This window comes from Phacochoerus africanus, chromosome 2, assembly GCF_016906955.1.
Source record: "Phacochoerus africanus isolate WHEZ1 chromosome 2, ROS_Pafr_v1, whole genome shotgun sequence".
Taxonomy (NCBI): Eukaryota; Metazoa; Chordata; class Mammalia; order Artiodactyla; family Suidae; genus Phacochoerus; species Phacochoerus africanus.
In genome coordinates this window covers 89,751,187-89,766,645 of record NC_062545.1, presented here as the reverse complement: position 1 = coordinate 89,766,645, position 15,459 = coordinate 89,751,187, and the positions used below count along the sequence as shown (strand labels likewise).

The 15,459-nt window shown below is 41.6% G+C and overlaps 1 protein-coding gene across 4 annotated transcripts in view; it reads right to left on the bottom strand.

Annotated features, from left to right (window-relative positions):
• Positions 1-15,459, bottom strand: part of IMPG1 (interphotoreceptor matrix proteoglycan 1) — a 148,860-nt gene that overhangs the window by 117,012 nt on the left and 16,389 nt on the right. For 2 of the 4 annotated variants that reach the window (XM_047763585.1, XM_047763592.1), the window contains exons 2-4: positions 9,259-9,492; positions 3,101-3,267; positions 2,574-2,602 (exon numbers count right to left, since the gene is read on the bottom strand). In XM_047763585.1, coding sequence (XP_047619541.1) covers positions 2,574-2,602; positions 3,101-3,267; positions 9,259-9,492 — 430 coding nt within the window. The remainder of the gene's footprint in view (positions 1-2,573; positions 2,603-3,100; positions 3,268-9,258; positions 9,493-15,459) is intronic. The other 2 variants (XM_047763599.1, XM_047763606.1) reach the window with 1 other exon arrangement.

Genomic DNA, 15,459 nt, shown 5'->3' with positions numbered 1-15,459 from the left:
CAATGCTGACCAGTGCAGTAGTAGATTGAATGAGTCTTTTTCTTTCTCTTCTGGCTTGGGTAATCACTTCTTGTAATTTTTTTTTTTTTGGTCTTTTTGTCTTTTTCAGGGCTGCACCTGAGGCATATGGAGGTTCCCAGGCTAGGGGTCAAATCAGAGCTGTAGCCTCCGGCCTATGCCAGAGTCACAGCAACTCAGGATCCAAGCCACGTCTGCGACCTAAACCACAGCTCATGGCAATGCCAGCTCCTTAACCCACTGAGAGAGGCCAGGGATCGAACCTGCAACCTCACGGAACCTAGGAACCTAGTCGGATTCGTTAACCACTGAGCCACAATGGGAACTACATCTTGTAATTTTTAATGTTTCCTTATCAGATCTTTACAATCTGTGGAATTTTTTTCTTGTGCACGATCTCTGATTTCTTTCTTTCTTCTTTCGAAAATGGAGGAGTTGGGAAGTACCCTCTGTTTAAACCAGGAGTCAAAACATCTGTGTCTTGTGAACTAAACTAACATGCCAGTAAGAAAATTTTCCTAAACTGCATTATTTCTCTGACAATAGCTTTTTAATAATTGTAAATATGTGGCTAGAGCAACAAAGCCAGGTCTGTTATATATTATAAATATACTCATATTTATATTTTATATTTATATTTGCACATATACTTTGGTAGTTGGTGGAGAAATAGAAACAGTTTCCTCCCTGAAGGGTTTATACTTTCACAGGGAAACAGGGTAAAGCAAGAAAGTGTCAAATACAGATTAAGTTGGAGTTCTCTCTGTGGCACAGTGTTTAAAGGGTCTAGGGTTATTGCCGCTGTAGTGTAGGGCGGCAGCAGCAGCTCTGACTCAATCCCTGGCTTGGGAACTTCCATATGCTGTGGGTACTGACATAAAAAAACAAAAAACAATTCCCAAACAAACAAATAAACAAAAAACAGATGTATGTGCCAAGTGGAGTGCAAAATTTGAAGCAAGGACAGGCTGCTACAGGCTGGAAAGGTCTGTTCAGATATTGTGGGGGTGGTGGACTCTCCAGGGAGCTTGGTTTGGGTGGGCAGGTGGAGAGGGCAGGTTCTCCAGGCAGAGGGAGAGGCTGTGGTCAGGGGCCAGGATGAGCAGGTTGTGGTCAGGATGGTGAGGAAGTGGCACAGTGGCAGCGGTGGGATCCTGGTTCATAGAGCCAGATCTTTAAAGATGGGGTTGGGGAGTGATGGGCCTTCATTATTAGTTTGGCCTCTTCCTCAGGGAAGGTGCCGATAGGAAAGAGATGTCTTACTCAGAGAGGCTAATTTGAGCGGAGTTTAATATAGGCATTACTTAGGAGGTCATAGGAAGAGTATACCCATAACAAGGGTAAGTGCAGAGCCCACAGCTAACAATGTCGAGGTGCTAAAAGCTCTCCCCACCCAGGAGGGCTGAGAGCATGGAGCAGTTACACCAACCAAAGCCGGAGTAGGCTCTGTGCAAAGAGTGCTGTCCAACAGGAGCTGACCTAAGGCTGAAGGAGGCCCATAGCCCCGGAAGACTTTGCAGGTTGAGGGCAGCAGTAGGTGATAAATTCACTCAGCTTACTCTCCTCCTCTCTCCGTTGCCTGCTCCCCGTGGTCCACCCTTCCCAGAAGTAAGAGGCCAAGGGTGCCCATGAGACAGTCCTTCCTGTTCATTCCTCTGCACACAGAGCAGGTGGAGAAGCAGGTGGGTATGGATGTTCATACGACATTTCGAAAAGCCTTTGAGAAAAGCTCAATGTCTAAAAATGAATGTCTCAGATTTACTAATCCAGCAGCAGTTATGCAAGTTAAGGAAGGGACGAGGTTGGAGTCAGGGAAATCTGTTAGGGAGACCAGACTTTATGTTTTTCACAGTGTACATTAATAAGGTCCTGCACCAGGTTGTGGCAAAGGGAACAGAAATAAGGGAACAAATGTGGAAAGCATTAAAAAGAATTGTCAGTGATTCATACGGCCCAATTTGGGTGTCTCTCTGCAGTATTACTATCTTCAGATTTAGATTTCGAAATGTTATAAGATGTATGTAATTTGTGAGTTTAGAGTTTGGCAACAGCATCTCTCTTCTTTAATCATTTTATCGAATATACATTTACTTTGCTTTTTTTTTTTGCAATTCGATTTTCTGATTTGATATTCAGTTCTTGTTGAAGACATAGCTCAGTGCTTCAGTAATTTAGTTTGAGGAATACTAACACTTTATAGAATACCAAATGAGAGTTCAAAATGCAGGTTGTTATCTGATTGCATTAAATATGTTCCTGATGTAACTAATATTTTTTCTTGAATTCTAAAACTTAAACTGTTTTAATTGCTCTGTAAAATGAGTTAAAAAAATACAATTGGATAATTATCACATAGTAATACATTCATTTTGGCTGCAAATATAGTGCAAACATCTATTTCAGTCTATAAGGGCTACCCATATCCATTCATCTTCAGCAAATATGTGCATAAATTGTTAGTATAACCTACACAGATCTCAGTGGCTGAAATAATAACTCAGTCACGTGATCTTTTCAAAGTCAAGAGCAAGTCGCACTCTATTTTAGGTACTCACCTCTCAGTGAAGTTTCTCTGTTTTATTCTCTGCAGGAAGATAAAAAGTAATTTTACCAAGAGATTATGCCAGCTGAAGAGCTAAAGTCTATTTTCATTCCCTTTTCCCTTTCCCTTCACTTCAACCTGCCTGTACAATGCTATGCTGCAGAAATAAAATTCCTGTTGGCCTTATCAGATCTCTCCAAGCATTTCCTCAGTCAGCCCTTATGCTTTGGAACCTAATTCAAAAGGGGTAGGGGCTGAAGGCCTGGGAGCTCTTTGGACAGGGTTCCAAACATGCCATTAAAAAAAAATTATTGTATGTTTATGGCTGCACCCACGGTATATGGAAGTTCCCACAGGTCAGGGATTGGATCCAATTTTCAGCTGCAACTTGGGACACATCTATGGCAATGGCAGATCCTTTAACCCACTGTGCTATCTGGGAATCAAAGCTGAACCTCTGCAGTGACCTGAGCTGCTGCATTTGGATTCTTAACCCATTGCGCCACAGCGGGGACACCAACATGCTGTGCTCAAACTCACTTGCTGAAGAAGATCCAGGTGTTCCTGGGAGTTGCTGAAATTTTTCCCAATGTCAAAGAGGCAGAAGGTTTCCTGCTGGCAGAAGCTCACCCAGTCCTGGTATTCCCCTGCATCAGGGATGCGATCCAGAAAGATTCGATATGCTTCCCACACAGCTTCTTGGCACACTGCAAGGCAGCGCAGTGAGGGGCGGAAGATGGCCACAGCCTAGAAAATGCCCTTCTCCCAACCCAAGCACAATCTTCAGCATGGACAGCACTTTCATGGCTTATGCTGATATGTCTTACAGCCCATAGAGATCAAGTTGTTTAATAAGTATTTATTGAGCACCTTATATGTGCAATGGAGAAAAATTTAAGAAAGGAGATAGGTGTGTGTGTGTGCGTGCATGTGTGTGTGTATAACAGTGTGGTTGAGGATGGCCTCATTATAAAGGTGACTTTTGAACAGCTTGGGATTGAGAAAAGGCCCAAAGGCTGGAAAACACTAGGAGCATTGAAGTAACAGGAAGCAGGCCACTGTGGCCAGCACCAGGGCAGAAGTAATAGGAGATGAAGACAAAGAGGTGCTGAGGGCCACCCAGATGGTGTAGGGCTTAGAGACCTGTCGTCTTTAAACTGGGGCTTAGCTACCTCGTTGTACTTTGCAAACTTTCCAAAGGATAAACAGGCACACTGAGCGTTTACAGAGAATTAATCACTAGGTCACAAAGTTCCTATCATGCTTTCCTAAAATTGATTTGCCTAAAGACATATCTTTCCTTTCTCATTTTCTCTCTGGTTGTCATCCTTCCTCCATTCATCCAACCTCAGTCTTACTGTGGCACAGTACCCCTAGCTTGCCACACAAAGAGTATTTGAAATAATTGTGTTTGAGGTGAAGAAAGGGAGTGAGCTTAGTGAAGGGATAGCACACAGTTTTTGCAAGTAGGGCAGTTTCTGATTCGTGGCATGCAACACTTTAGAAGTAGTCCTAATAGAGTCGACAGCTGATAGATCATTAAAAGTAATGATGGCAGATCACGATGTGATTGTTAGCATAAAATGCCAGAGGAGCTGAAAGAGTAAGAATACCACCATAACAAAATTCCATCTTTTTCCATCTACTTATACATGTGACATGTTTCCTCTGCATTTAAGTGAAAAGAATAGGGATAAAATTGATGTTAAATCCTGGCTAAAGTTTAGCAAAACATAAAATAAATAACGAAACATGGTATACGAACTAATACAGGATAGACACCAAAGCAACCCTATTTATCCACAGGCAGAAGCTAGTGGAGCTTAAGCTATAGGACCTTTACTTAAACTAGCCCCTTCCAAAGCCTTGTTCCTAATTTTGTATTTATAAACATTAGCTAACCCAAACTGATATCTGATCTTATAGCCACCTGTCTATAAAATATTCAAAAGTTTTGGAGTTCCTGCCATGGCACGGTGGGTTAAGAATCTGACTGCCGTGGTTCAGGTCACTGCAGATGTGTGGGTTCAATCCCTGGCCCATCTCAGAGGGTAAAGGATCCAGCGTTGCTGCGGCTGTGGAGTAGGTTGCAGATGCTGGCTTGGGAACTTCCATATGTAGAGGGTACATCCATTAAAAAAACTTAAAAACTTTTGTTAAATTTATTTCTACTTTAATCAATTATATATTAAGAATAATTATAAATGCAACTGAGTCTGGAAGAAATACAGACTTCTAGTAATAGGACATAAGTCAAAAAAAGTAATTTCAATTGTGTATGTATTTTTGTTATTGAGAAGTATTTTAGAGCACCCATAGCAGACTTTCAAGTATGACATCAATTACCTTGATAAGACTGCAGTGAGAAGTGGGATGGAAATGCGGGTGTGCAGAGAAAAAGGGACCATGTGACATTCTCTGCTGTTAGGAAGAACTGCATTCATGCATTTGTAAAGAGCATTTGATGGTAAGTGTTGAGTGCTTATGGTAGATTCCACTATATACATGAGATTGTGCTAATTTCTGTTTTATTTTCAGTATCAATATTTACAACTCAACAAAAATTTATATCTTATCCAATTAAGTTTATGATGAAAAACTTGACATGTCAACTGAAAAGCACATAAGGGGGCACATAATTTAAAAATCATTGTGATTATTTTTTGTTTTGTTTTTGTTTTTTTGGGGCCTCACCCTCAGCATATGGAGGTTCCCGGCTAGGGGTTGAATAGGAGCTACAGCTGCTGGCCTACACCACAGCCACAGGAATGTGGGATCCAAACTGCATCTGCGGTATGCACCACAGCTCAAGGCAATGCCGGATCCTGAACCCACTGATTGAGGGCAGGGATCAAACTTACGGATATTAGCAGGGTTCTTTACTGCTAAGCCATAGTGGGAACACCTAAAAATTATTTTAAGGGATTAAGTTAGAGAAAAAGTTAGATTACATTGGTTGTAAGCAGTTGTAACATGTTGACTTTTACGTAGAGCACTGGGGAGTAAGTGGGTGGTTCTTTGGAGCCAAAGCTGACACCATCTGACTTTCTTAAGCAACCCTTTGACTGCCTTGGACAGAAAGGGCTGTAGGTTGTGGGGAGGAACATGGTGCAAGAGGTCCAGTTTGGAGGCCCTTACTCCTATGCTTTACCTTCCTCACTCTCCACTTGGCCCAGGTCTGAATTTCTCTTCTCTTTCAATTTTAGGAGGCAAAGAGAATTGCAGAGCCACAGAAGCTCAGGTCATTTACCAGCAGCAACATGAAGAGAACCCACAGAGCCAGAGGTTTGTGCAGTGCCCACTCTCTCAATTGTGCCATCGAGTTTTCCTTGTTGGGGATGTGTGTCCCCTGTGGTTCTTCCTATATTATCAAACAGCCTAGGGAGAGACATTCAGCAGAAAGGTTGAGGTGCTGCGGTCAGATTTCAAGCAACTGTGGGAAGACTGGGGAGAAAAGGTGTTGGATTTCTCCAAAACCATTGTGCCAAACCTTGCCAGGAGATCAGGAGACGAGTAGTGCAGAAGAATAAAAAATCACAAGGTTAGAAAAACCCAGATTTACAGAGGTTTTCAGACTTCCCAGCCCTGAGCTCTTTTGATGCCTCAACTTTCAAAGTTTTTATTTGATGCTCTGTCAGGAAGGATGGGAGTCATGGGTTGGTGCACCTGTTCTCCTTATTACAGAAGGATTCTGTACCTCCTGCTTTGTTCTGAACTTCCAGGAGGCCAAAAAAAAAAAAAAAATGACATCAGAGAAGTCACTACAAAACCCTGACCCTCAAAAATAGGCTAAAGAACAGATTCTGGTCCTTGTTTCATCCTAATATTTTAACTATAAACTACAGGGAAATAATTCTTCAAGCAGCTTCAGACCTTTGTGCTTCAGGGAGAAGTTCTCTCAGAACTCTTGTGAAAAGTAGGTTTTAATGGGGACAAGAGCATTCAGTGTCCCTGAGGTGAAAGAAAGGGCAACTGGCAAAGGAGCTGGATGACCTAGATGCCTTATTAAAATGCAGATTATGAGGCAGGTCTGAGGTGGGGCCTGAGTATCTGCATTTCTAATAAGTTTCCAGATGAGGCGATGTTACTGGTCTGTGGACAGGGCTTTGAATAGCAAGAACTAGGACTTCCTTCATTCCTTAACTTTCTTTAGGTCACGTGTTAATGTGAAAGAAAGATTTAGCTTTTAATACTGGGGTTGGGAGAAAGAGAGAGAGGGGAGAGAGGGAGGCAGGGGTGGAGAGAGAGAGACATGGGGAGAGGTGAATTCTCAAAAGACCCATGAAGGACTCTGAAGGAAGGCAGTCACAAAGGGGGGAGTTTGGGTGGGGCACATGGTTCTGCTGGGGAAACTTACCCAAACCAACCACCTTTACCCTTGCATCTCTTATCTTTTAAAAAAATTTTTTTTAGGGCTGCATCCGTGACAGAGGCAGGTTCCCAGTCCAGGGCTGGAATCTGAGCTGTAGCTGCTGGCCCACTCCATAGCTACAGCTACACGGGATCCAAGCTGTGTCTGCGACCTACACCACAGCTCATGGCAATGCCAGATCCTTAACCCACTGAGCGAGGCCAGGGATTGAATCTGTGTTTTCGTGGATGCTAGCCACAATGGAAACTGTGTCTGTGCTTTCTGATGAACCTGTTTATAATTCTACCATGAAGCTCAGAACATTTGCATTGTGTTGCTTTCAGCTTTGAGAAGAGAAATAGCTCAATATTCCATTGGATTTGAGGAATGTGGGAACTGTTCCCCCTGAATTTGAAAGATGTCAAGAGATAACTTCGTAAAACCAGCTCTGAGAACAATCAGTAGGTTACTCTGTCAATAGCTGGGCGTTATTTCTAGTTTCTTGGTGAACCAATTTGTTAGACTTAAGAAACCCATGCTGTTGAATAGTAAAATTTCATATCACCCAGAGGCAGCCATAAAGATAATGGGCTGTCATTGCTGTGGGGAGAAAAAACAGTTTCATCCAAGAATGAAAGAGGCAGACCTAATCAGTAATAAAGATCCAAGAAGAAAATTCAGAGCTAAAATTTTGGTTGCAGCAATAAACAGTCTATTCTACAAATACCTGCAATGAAATGAATGTCTTTGTGAATGTCATAAAGAATTGGAAGTTACATGAAAATAGTTAACAATAGCTGTGTTCCTATACAATGTGATTCATATATTGCTGTATATTTACACTTCTACCCATTAACAAATAACATGAAATTTACTAGTGTCACTGTCTGATCAACATGTAGGCACATCCAAAGTGAACACTTTACATGTGGCACTGTCTTTTCTTTGCATCCCCGATGACCTCTTTGCCTCCTGCATCCATTGACAGCATTTACCGAGAAATTGCTATGCAGGGGTGGTGTTCCAGGACCTCAGAATATTAATGCACTTGATTTTCTATAATTAGAGTCCTCCTTCTAACTCTGATCCAGTACTTGTTATTTCTCTATGGGTGTGGCTTCTTTCAGAAAGCTAGTATCTCTACTTCCACATAAAATGAGACCTATGAGGAACACAGGGCATGATATTTTTGATAGCATTAGTTAATGATGCTTCCCAAACCCCAAAAGAATGCCCTGGATTAATGCAACCTTTGCACATCTTATAGATGTAAGTACCTAAGACCTTGGTTGGGTGTCAGTGTTGTGAAATGGTTTTCAGCTGTCAAATGTGCAACATATCACAGGCTGGAATTGAACCAGCTTGATCTAGTCAGTAGGCTTGACATAGAGCAAGGTGACTGTGTTTTTTAGAATGGAAGCAAACATCTATTGTCATCAAGATAGAAATCATTAAACCTACTCAAATTTTACATGGAAGGTGAATTGAGTTTAGGATTAAGCCAGACAGGCTACTTTGCATTAATTGGAACTACCTGGGGAATTTAATAGCAACCACCAAAGATTCTTTTCTTTCTTTTAAAGAAGCAGCCATGGGATTTTTTTTTCCCCCAATTCATGATAAGTGAATGACAGGGACAGCCACTGATGGCTGTGGTGTGATTGAACTCCATCATAATTTCCAAGAATGCTGTAAGAGTCCTGCAATGCGGTTTTGGGGTAAAAACTGCATTCTAATTCTGCTGGAAACCACAGCAATAGTGTTATAAATCGTGTGAATGCCCTGCATTATATCTTGGTGACCATTGCTAATTTGTGCCTCCTCTGCCCTTGGATGTGCCTCTTGGTTTATTCTCCCAGCTTCCGTGTCAATGTTGCTGCATGAACAATGAACAACTGAAATTTATCAAGAAAAGAAGGAGGATCCAGATTGTAATGTGGTTTTTGAAAAGTGAAATCTCAAGTCATAAATCAACTTGCAAAGGTTCCTGACATTGCAATCATCCTGTGCTTCTTGCTTCATAAGAAAAATGTTAGAATTCAATATTGGACTCTGGGAAAAATAAAACAATGAGGTAAAACCCAGAGACCAAAGCTTGCTGGTGATTTGTTAAATGCCCTAATGGTTCTGTGTCGCATACAACATGATTCTTAAAACATAAGAGGACAGATTTACCATACTTTCAAATGTTTGTTATTCATAACTCTTAGATCAGTTGGCTGATTTTTGCAACTCTCATAACTCAATGTGAGACTCTGGAAGTTTGGTGCTGCAGACAACCTCGGGATGGTGGAAAGGGAAGGGATGAAAAGAGGGAGGGGCTGGACAGCCTGCACTTTTTCCTTACCTCTCAATCTATAATAAGCTTGAAGACTGGCTAAAATCTGTTTCATGGATTCCTGCGGACAGACTTTAACCCCAGTTGGGAAAAAGACTGATCTTTTTGTTCGATGCTTTGCCAAATTGAATACTCGTCTCATGGTTGACACTTTGTACATTTTTGCAGTACTTTCGGTTGTTTCACTTCTTGGGGCATTGTCTATGTCTTTAGTCTCAGAGCCGTATATTTTAATGGAGACATCTGTAAAAGAAAGATTGATTTCCTGGTAATATTGCTCAGCCATCAAAAAGAATGAAATCATGCTATGGATGGACCTAGAGATTATCATACTAAATGAAGTAAGCCAGACAAAGACAAATATTGTATGATATCACTTGTGTCTGGAATCTTAAAAATGATACAAGTGAATTTATTTAAAAACTAGAAACAGACTTATGGAGACCAAAAGGGGGAACTGGGGGAGGGGAGGGATAAATTGGGAATTTGGGGTTAAATGATACACACTATTATATATAAAATAGATTAAACAACAAGGACCTACTGTATAGCACAGGGAAGTGTATTTAATATCTTATTATAACTTAGAAAAGAATTTTAAAAAGTATATATATTCTCTCTTTCTCTATGTACATATATGTATAGAGAATATATATAACTGAATCACTTCACTGTATACCTGAAACATTGTAAATCAACCATACTTCAATTAAAAAGAGATTGATTTCCTAGTGAATATATACATTTGTGTGCTATAGATGAAACATATGGTAAGTGGATGGAAAAACCTGAAAATTAGGATCTCCTGGTTTACAAAAGTTCTACTTTGGTGCAGCTGCCAGATACATCATTTCAGTGACAAGGCATTTTCAGAAATCAGGGAATAGCAGAATGAGCTGATCAAGGGGATTTTTTTTTTAAAGCAAAGTCTCGAATCACCTTGCCTTTAGGAACTGCCAAATATTGAAACCATTTCCCACACATCTCTCTAAAAATTACTCTCCACTTAGCACTCAAGCCTCCCGAGAGATGACTCTTTTGATAGACATTATAATTCAAGAGGGGAATGAGAGAGCATTGTGGTACCCAGAGGTGTACTCTTGATGAGGAAGTGAAGTGCTTCTAAAAACCTGGGGGAAAAATGCAACAAAACAACCTGCCTGCCTATTAGAGGCAGCCCTAGGATTTCTGTGCGAGCAGGGCTCTGGGGGTAGCAATCTGGTTGAAAGCGATTTGGGGCAAGGTATGCCTTAGAGTTTCATTTGTAAAGCAAGCCGGATATTTTATGTGGGATGGTGAGGGGAGGGATGAAGAGGGTACAAAAGAGTGGGAGTTGGCGGAGGATTTATCTCCCTGAGCCATTCATCCTGCTGGCACTGGGGTGTCTGTTAGGTTTAGGTCTGGATTTTGTTTTTAACTTTGTAGACCTCTCATAAAAATAGCATATTCACTGAATACTTTTTAAAAATAGCTGCACCCAAGGTATATGGAAGTTCCTAGGCCAGGGATCGAATCTGAGCTGCAGTTGTTACCTATGCCACAGCTGCAGCAATGCCAGAATCTTAACCCACTGTGCAACAGTGGGAACTCCACTGAGCACTTTTTTAATTTTTATTTTTCCATCTGTATTATCTCATATCCCTTTCTCTATATAGACTCATAGACAAAGAGAACAGACTTGTAGTTGCCAAGGGCAGGGGGAGAGAGTGGGATGGACCAGGAGTTTGGGGCTAGTAGATGCAAACTATTACATAAATGGATAAGCAATGAGGTCCTACTGTACAGCAGAGGGAACTATATCCAATCTCTTGGGATAGACCATGATGGGAGATAATATAAGAAAGGGAATGTATATATGTGTATGACTGGGTCACTTTGCAGTACAGCAGAAACTGGCACCATGTTGTAAATCGACTATAATTTTTAAAAAAGCTCTGCTGTATAGATGGAACAGAAATTATTTTTCTCAGTTTACCACCCAGGATGCCACTGAAGCTTAGCGATGTCAGAGCATGCTAAGTGTGGTCAGATCTCCATTCCTCTATCCCATTACATCACTTTCCTTTTAGCCATTTTACCATTTAAGAAAGGAATTACTGATAAACAGTTGGGACCATGCATTATAGCCCCTTGAGACCACAAGCACATGGTTTAGAGAGATTCCCTTCCTATTTTCCTAAAGAAGTCTCTCCAACCCCTATCTTCTGAAATGTGGTACTAGACATTTCTGGGGTCAAGCAGAAATTCAAGCAGGTAGCCCTGGAGCAACTCAAACTTTGAGGCAAAGCATAAAAACCCCTCCTTCATTGGGGGGGGGAGGTAGGGGAACAGAGTCTGGGTGGGAACACAGGTCCTCTGTCATTTCAAGGAGGCTCAGAATATTCCGCTGGTCTTGAGCAGTGACACACTCTTAGGAATTTCCAGAAAGGAAGGTGCTGAGAGATGAATTTGCTCACCCAGACACACCCCAGCGCAGTCTATTGTAACATCTGATTGGAACACAAGCACCAGCCACTCCTGAAGTTCTCTGGGTGATTCTAATATGCACACCGATTTGGGAACCAGTGTTGTGTGGATCTGTAAAGACACCTTCAGCTGAAGAGTCAAGATAACCCACCTCACACTGGCTTCAAGAATCAGGAAGTGAATATTGTGCAGAAAGGAAAGCCGAAGGTAAGAAATGCCTGATGAGATGGAGTGCTGGCTCTGCTTTTCCGCTGCTCTCTCCTTCTCTTTGCTCAGTCTCCTCATGCAGTGACTTGGTCCTTAAGCTGGCTTCCACTAAATTAAACACCCTTGTCCTTGTGCGTGTTTAAAAATGGCTTTTCCCTACAGTATGGCTGACCCATGCCACGTGCTTGGACCAATACCCGTTGCCAAGGGAAACGCCAGCTACTGGCTTGAGCTGAGTGGTCTCCGGGTGGGGACTGGGATTATCCTGAGCGGCTCTTTCTAATGGAGGAGGGGTCAGTTGTCACTGAGGCAGGTGGGCTGCGTGGCAAAGTGGAAGGCACCCATTTGCATGGAGGCAAAAATGCCTGAGGGGTGTAGGAGCTGAATGTATAGCCATTAGTGGCCACAGCAGTTGGTAAAATGGGACTTTTAGTTTAGGCATGGTAATTTTTAGTAACTCTTTCAAACACTTAAGAGATTTCAGCCTGGTAAAATTAAAGTTTTGTAATCGTATTTCAATTGTGACTAAGAATGGTTCTGTGCACCATTGGATAAATCTGGGCCAATCTGACGTGGTGGGCTCAGATTCTCCTTAGGGAGCCTGTGCCCCCCACCCCCCACCTGTCAGCACACCTCCATGCTCACAGCTCCTGCCTACAATGTGGGGGCCCTGCTATTAGGCTGGCCCTGCTCCCTACTCTGCCACCTCCACAGTCGTTCAGCCTATGGGGTTGGTCTAGTTCTTACTATTTCATTATGTTCTGGTAGAACATAACAGAACAACTGCTTTGGGAATAGCATTTCCTTCACCTTGGCTCAGGGGGCGATGCCCCCATTCTGGAATTTTCCCCAGTTGGATCCCTTCAGCTTTTAACACTTTGCTTACATCCAGGATCACTCACATGGATCCTGCTAGATTCATTGGCTTTGGACTCCCTCCTGCCCAAAGGGGGGAGGTGGGTGAGAGGTCACAGATTTCCCTGTTTCTCAGCATCCCCATGAGATCCTACCTGTCCCCTCACCCCTTCCAAGGTCAATCTTTTACTAATCTCCATGTGTCCACAAGTACATACAGCTAGTGGCCATCAATGAGGATGAACTAGGGGGATGTGAGACTCAGTTTGCTTGGGATATTCTGGCTTATTGCTGCTCTCTTTTCATCCTCAAGTGAGTTCTTGTTTGGAATATAAATTACATAGTCACCCAGTTTTTAAGATCTCTTTGCAGGAGGAGATCTAAGCCAAATATTCTGCAAATGGCTGCCTCCCTCCTCTAGGAAACACCTTGTTCCATTTTTGAATTTCTCCACTTAGTTTATTCTTTCCTTTGAGTTGAAAATTGTTTTTCAGTATCTTCCATATATCGGTCTTTTATCTGCCCTCTGGTACAGCAAAGACCGAGCTACAGATACTTGCACAAACAGAGCCTTGCATTTTTTTTCTGCATTAGGCAGTTCTCTTCTTTAGGTTAAACATCCTCTACCTTTCCCTGGTTTCTTATATCACATGAGTATCAGACCCCTTAGCTGTGTTCCCATTAATCACATAAGGCTAATGACAGGGAAACTCTTGTGGTAACACTGTCACTTGAGCAGAGACCAGAATCTTTTTCTTCTGCACCTGCTCCCAACCCCGCCTCCCCACCCCCACCTCTGGCATCTCTTGAAGAGATGTGAGCAACATCTCTGAGAAGAGGGACTTAGGGTTACCACATGAACTATGTCTGTGTCTTTCCCAAGGATTTCCACAAAATAAGCAAAAAAAATTTTTTTTACAGAATTGAAGCATGGGATGTCAATGAGGTAAAAAGAGTTGATATTTATTGGAACTAATGTAAGCACTCTTTGGGTAAACAATTAGATCACATTATATGCTGTCCTCTGGTGCTGCTTAAACTGTAATGTTGATATTGAACTGAACTCTGATTCTCTGGATGTGTTTACATGAGTTGATATTTTTAGTTTATATAAGCATTTTGAAAGAGTATAGGTAAAAGTTTAATGAGAATGAATTGATAGTTAAAAGACCTGCCATAAAAAGGGAGCAAATTTAGTAGATGATTGGAGAAATTTTTGAGGCAGAAAATATTTCTCTAAGGTAATGACAAAACCTAAGTATAACTTGTATGATGGTAAATTGGCTGACATGAACAACCACCTATGGGTGAAGTTCAAAGTTACAAAGGGAAGGCAAATTGATTTAAAAAAAACAAAACACCCCTACATTTTTGAGTCCAAGACTGAAACTCTTGAAAAAATTTGGTTAAATATATTATTAATTTGGATAATGTTAAATGCAATTGAGTTATATTGTAGATTAATCATTAGGAAAAACAATCCTTAAGCCCATAGTTTTTGCAAATAGTCATATCAGTAAATGAGGAAAAGACAAATGTGGAAATTAATGTATTTGACTATTTAGAGTTTCTAAATACAGAGGAGGAACAGCTAATATTCATGGTGCCTAACTTTATAAGTTAAATGTATTCATTATTTGTTAAAGAAAAACGTGGTAGCTATGCAAGTCATATGTTACAGAACTATTCAAAAAGTTTTAACAGTACCACTGGTACGCAGGATACTGGCTCTGTGACTGACCAGTTGTGTAAGTTGGATGTACTTGACCTCTCTGTGTTTGAAGTTCCTTACCTGAAAAATGGGGACTTCGCACCTCTCTTAACAGAGATCTGTGATATTAAATGAGCTGCAGTATTGGGCATGGTGTAAGCGTGCAATAAGGGTTTTCATCTGATACCTGTGCAGATCATTTCCTGGTATGACTCTGCTTTTCTAATATGCTCTTTTGGGGTACTGCTTTCAAGGCTATGGACTAGACTGCACATGACCCAAAGTCCACCTGCGATTCTGTGCTGCGGGTGCGTCTCCCTGCTAGTCTGTTACTTCAGGGTGGAGGGCTCATCTCTTTCTTCTTTGCTGGGCTCCTACTTTTCCTTCAAGGGCCCACTTCCAATCTTGTGCTCTTTCTCTCCTGAGCTTTCTCAGATTCCACATTTCAGAATGCAGTCATCACCCCCTCCTGCTCCTCCAGTCTGGCTCATATCTGTCTTGCATTTACTGATTAGCAGCATTCACCAGGTGCCAGCTCTGTTTCGGTACATGTATAGCAGAGAGAGGTGACCCAGGTGAACAGATGCCATGGAACTCGTGTGCAGCGCTTGCTTGCTTTGTCCTGCCTTGCAAGATAATTTGCTGTAAGTAAAGAGTTCCTCCCTTCCAGCTGCAAATAACTTTGAATTTGCAAATGCATGGACTGTAGGCATTTAGACTGTAAATACCTCTGTATTATAATCTTATCCTCTCACCAAGACACCATGGTGCTTGCCTAGAGCAGTGTTTTGTACACAACAGATGCACAGTAGAGTCATTAGGTGAATTAATGAAAAATTCCTGTGGACATAGTAATGGGTCTTTTGCAATATATGTATCAGTTACATTTGTTTTAAAAACCATTAGACCATGAAAAATAACATTGTATATCCTGTCCATATATTATTGCAACCTCCCATTTATATTTCTGC